Source organism: Portunus trituberculatus, chromosome 2 (genome assembly GCF_017591435.1).
Source record: "Portunus trituberculatus isolate SZX2019 chromosome 2, ASM1759143v1, whole genome shotgun sequence".
Taxonomy (NCBI): Eukaryota; Metazoa; Arthropoda; class Malacostraca; order Decapoda; family Portunidae; genus Portunus; species Portunus trituberculatus.
The window spans coordinates 6714858-6719900 of record NC_059256.1 but is presented as its reverse complement, the minus strand read 5'-3'; the positions used below and the strand labels follow the sequence as shown (position 1 = coordinate 6719900).

The 5043-nt window shown below is 35.5% G+C and overlaps 2 protein-coding genes across 2 annotated transcripts in view; one reads left to right on the top strand and one right to left on the bottom strand.

Annotated features, from left to right (window-relative positions):
- Positions 1–880: 880 nt before the first annotated feature.
- LOC123504090 (uncharacterized protein D2005.3-like) lies at positions 881–2483 on the bottom strand. The gene is made up of 4 exons (XM_045254383.1): positions 2294–2483; positions 1876–1972; positions 1500–1663; positions 881–1207 (listed from the first exon to the last, which is right to left on the bottom strand). Exons 1-4 carry the CDS (start codon positions 2357–2359, stop codon positions 1163–1165), a joined length of 372 nt encoding a protein of 123 aa, XP_045110318.1. The 5' UTR covers positions 2360–2483; the 3' UTR covers positions 881–1162.
- A 2487-nt stretch (positions 2484–4970) lies between these two features.
- Positions 4971–5043, top strand: part of LOC123504034 (MAP/microtubule affinity-regulating kinase 3-like) — a 25634-nt gene continuing 25561 nt past the window's right edge. The window contains 1 exon segment of the mRNA XM_045254279.1: positions 4971–5043. This exon segment is cut by the window's right edge and continues 70 nt beyond it. The gene's annotated coding sequence lies outside the window, so the exon portion shown is untranslated.

Genomic DNA, 5043 nt, shown 5'->3' with positions numbered 1-5043 from the left:
AGGTAAAAATGTGTCCCAGTACTGAAGAGGTTAAAATAGTGAAGACTGTGGCCATTAATCTTGCACCCTCCATAGACCTTTGTTAATGTCAATAAAATGGTCTAATGGTGCACAAAACTCAAGGTAAAAATGTGTCCCAGTACTGAAGGGGTTAAATACAAAACAATAATAATAATGAATGAGAAAAATATGATGTATTTGTATAAAGTTATTAAGATTATACACTCATAATTTTGATGCATGGAATGTGTGGGAAGGTTTGCAGTTTTTCATCTTATATGTGAAAAAACAAAAATATATAAAAAAAAATTGTGTTTCTAAATGTGTGACTTGATTTTATACTCACTAGAAGGAAAAATAAATAAATAAATGAAGATAAAATAGAACTGTTATTGTTATTACCATTATTATTATTATTATTATTATTTTTGAACATAGTAATTCCTTTTTGTTTTCATTTTCTTTTTTCTCTCATGGTAAAAAAATAAAATTGTAATTGTAATTCACACACACACACACACACACACACACTAACGGTTATGACACGTACATGGGTTAGTTGGTGCACATAGCGGATGTACGTACACATATAGTACACACACACACACACAAAAGAAATAAAGAAAACACAAACTATAATTATTTTCTTATTTATTTTTATAAGCACAGGATATCTCTCTCTCTCTCTCTCTCTCTCTCTCTCTCTCTCAAACGAACAAACACACAGCTTTCCTTGATATACTGAAGCAGAGTAGTAGTAGTAGTAGTAGTAGTAGTAGTAGTAGTAGTAGTAGTAGTAGTAGCAGTGGTGGTGGTAGTAGTAGTGGCAGTAGTAATATTGGTAGCAGTGGCAGTAGTGTTATTGTAGTAGTAGTAGTAATAGTAGTAGTAGTAGTAGCAACATTAATAATAGTGAAATAAGTACAAATATGTGCGTCTAAATGTACACACACACACACACACACACACACACACACACACACAGAGAGGCACAAATCATCATCATCATCAGCTTAACCAATGAAAGACGAACAGACAGACAGACACACACTGCCCGACTGACTGACTGACTGGCTAGGTTAGGTTAGGTTATGGAGAGAGAGAGAGAGGTCAAGTCAGGTGAGGTCAGGGGGTGTGTGTGCATGGGGGGTGGGGGGTCAGGCTACCAATCATCCTCGTCATCAAAGGCAGCACGGCGCCGATCAAACTGTAAACAAACAAACGAACGAACGATGCATTAGTAGTTGTTGTTGTTGTTGTTTTACCTTTAATTAAAAAATATATTCATTTTATTCATCATTATTATTCATTCAGACAGACATACAGACATTTAGTTTCTCTCTCTCTCTCTCTCTCTCTCTCTCTCTCTCTCTCTCTCTCTCTCTCTCTCTCACACACACACATTTGTTTTCTCTCTCGCTCTCTCTTTCTCTTTCTTCCTTATGAATAAAAAGACTTAAAACACACACACACACACCAGCTCTCTCTCTCTCTCTCACCTTAACCGAAGTCGTCTTTTGGGTCTGTGCATTGACTCTCTCTACAAGCGCCACCAGGTCGGCCTCGGTCAGTTTGCCGGCCAGCTGTCCCGTGGTAGCCATCTGCAGGATCACCGACTCCAGCTGCCGCCCTCGCTCCGGCTTGGCAACGCTGATGGTGTTCACTGAGGAGGAGGAGAAGGTTAGATTAGGTGTCTCTCTCTCTCTCTCTCTTTGTTTATCTATTTTTTTGTCATTCTCTCTCTCTCTCTCTTACTTTTTCTTTGTTTTTTTTATCTTTTCTCTCTCTCTCTCAAATCTTCCTTTATTTCAAGATTTCATAAAATAACTCAACTTCCTTTTAAACTCTCTCTCTCTCTCTCTCTCACTGGCTTACATCTTGCCCTGGCCTGCTGATCTAACACCTGGTTGAGAAGTCCATTGATTGCCTGCTGCTGCTGCTGCTGCATCTCCTCCTGCTTCTGATGCTGCTGCTGTAGGGGGGAAGATTGTAGTAGTAGTAGTAGTAGTAGTAGTTTTGTTGTTGTTGTAGTAGTAGTTATTATTATCATTACTTTTTCTCTCTCTCTCTCTCTCAATATCGGATCTAATAATTTTTCTCTTTAAAAATTTTATCTCTAATATTCTCTCTCTCTCTCTTTAAATATCGTAACTAATAATTTTTCTCTCTTTAAATATTTTAGCTCTAATACCCCCCCCCTCTCTCTCTCTCTCTCTCTGTCCACGCTGCCTCACCCACCACCACCACCACCACCGCCTTCTTTCTATATATAACCCTCTTTCCCTTTATTTACCTGCATGCCCTGGAGTTCCTGCATGCGCCGCGCCCTCAGCTCCGCCAGTTCCTTGTCCTCACTCATCCTGGGCGGGTGGAAGGCACTGGGCGGCGAGAAATAAGGTGGAGGTTTAATAAGGTGAGGTGTTTAAAAGGCTGTCTTCCAGTCCTCCCTCGCCTTCCTGTGTTTCCGTCGCTTGGTCTGCCGGCTGGACTCGCGGCTCACTTTCCCTTGGATCAATATATTTCTTTACATTTTTTTTTTTTTAGTGTTTAAGTTGTTTTAAGGTGTTGTTTTATTTATTTAAGTTTTTTTCTCTTTTTTTTATTGTTTATTTTTTGGGTTTCTTGATTTTGTGGTTTTTTTTTTTGTGTTTATCAAATATTCGTTTTTTTTTTAGTTCTTGTTTTGTTTTGTTTATTTTGTTTATCTTTTTTATTCTATTTATTTCGTTTTTTTATTTATTTATTTGTGTTTCGGTTTTATTGTTTATCATTTTTCTTTTTATTTTCATTTTTATTTTTTTTGTCTTCGTTGTTTTGCTTTTTTTTTTGTTGATTTTATTTTGTCATTTGTCAAACTTTATTGCATTTACTTTATTTAGTGATTTATTTACAGTATTTTTCCTTTTTATTTTTTATTTTATCTTTCTCTCTCTCTCTCTCTCTCTCTCTCTCTCTCTCTCTCTCTCTCTCTCTCTCTCTCTCTCTTTTATAACATTGTCTTATATTGCCAGAGAGAGAGAGAGAGAGAGAGAGAGAGAGACTAATAATAGGTTAAATAATAATAATAATAATAATAATAATAATAATAATAATAATAATAATAATAATAATGATAGTAGTAATAGTAATAATAATAATAATAATAATAATAATAATAATAATAATATCACCTTCGGAAAATAAATAAATGTCAAAAAAATGTCAAAGTCACAATGAGAGAAAGAAAATGGATGTTGTGAAGGAGAAACTCAAATCAAATGGCGTAGACTTTTTAAAATAATAAAAAAAAAAGATTGATTTTTAAATGTACCTTGGTGGTTTCAAGATGGCTTCTAGAAACATCAAAAATTACTGCGAAAATATTGAAAAAAAAAAGATACAGGAAAGGATAAAAGGGTGAAAAATTAACCCCTTCAGTACTGCAACACATTTTTACCTTGAGATTTGTGTACCATTAGACCATTTTATTGACATTAGCAAGGGTGTATGGAGGGCACAAGATTAATGGCCACAGTCTTCACTATTTTAACCCCTTCAGTACTGGGACACATTTTTACCTTGAGTTTTGTGTACCATTAGACCATTTTATTGACATTAGCAAGGGTGTATGGAGGGCACAAGATTAATGGCCACAGTCTTCACTATTTTAACCCCTTCAGTACTGGGACACATTTTTACCTTGAGATTTGTGTACCATTAGACCATTTTATTGACATTAGCAAGGGTGTATGGAGGGCACAAGATTAATGGCCACAGTCTTCACCATTTTAATCCCCCACATGAGTTTGTGAAGCTGTACAAAATCACCAAATAGTCACCAAATAGTCACCACAAGGAATAATGAAAAATGTCTTGCTACTGAAGGGGATGAAATTGAAGTGAATAATGTGTTTGGAATATTGTGATGTAATAAGTAGCCATTTTGAAACCTCCACGTCTCTTCTCGTCACTTCATAATGCTTCTAAAACTCTAATTTCACGATAAAGATTTTTAAAGGAGATTAGATGACTGAGATAGTGAGGAAAGAGTAAATATAGTCGAAATTAAGTAAATGTGTTTAATTTGAGGACCGCTGTGGTATTTTTAGACTAATAAATGCTTTTAAAACTCAAATTTCACACTAGAGAATTTTAGATAAGATTGGAAGGCTGAGATAGTGACGTATGAATAAATAAAATCGAAATTAAGTAAATGTGCTTAATTTGAAGACCACCGTGGTATTTTTAGACTAATAAATGCTTCTAAAACTCAAAATTCACGATAGACATTTTTTTAAGAAGGTGGAGGAAAAATTGGAAGACTGAGATAGTGAGGAAAGAGTAAATATAGTCGAAATTAAGTAAATGTGCTTAATTTGAAGACCGCTGTGGTATTTTTAGATTAATAAATGCTTCTAAAAACTCAAATTTCACAATAGAGATTTTTAGATAAGATTGTAAGACTGAGATAGTGACGTATGAATAAATAAAATCGAAATTAAGTAAATGTGCTTAATTTGAAGACCGCTGTGGTATTTTTACACTAATAAATGCTTTTAAAAACTCTAATTTCACAATACAGATTTTTAAAGGAGATTAGATGACTGAGATAGTGAGGAAAGAGTAAATATAGTCGAAATTAAGTAAATGTGTTTAATTTGAAGACCGCTGTGGTATTTTTAGACTAATAAATGCTTCTAAAACTCAAATTTCACGATAGACATTTTTTAAGAAGGTGGAGGAAAGACGGGAAGACTGAGATAATGAAGAAACTCAGGAGAGGGTTAGCAAAATCGAAATTCAAGAAATGTACTTAATTTTCCCTAACGCCGAGGTATCTCCAGACTTAAAAACCTTCCAAAAATTTAATCTCGCCATGAAAACACCCCATAAAGCCACGGAAAAGTATAAAAACACCCAACAAATAAGAAAACCTCAAAAACTGGGTGGAATTTTCATCGAGAGTGTATGGCCGACACTTGAGCTGCGCCGGAGCGTTGCGCCTTGCCTCAGTCTGCGCGCGGCGCTCAGAGGGGGCGGATGTACGCGCTCCCCCGCCCTTTA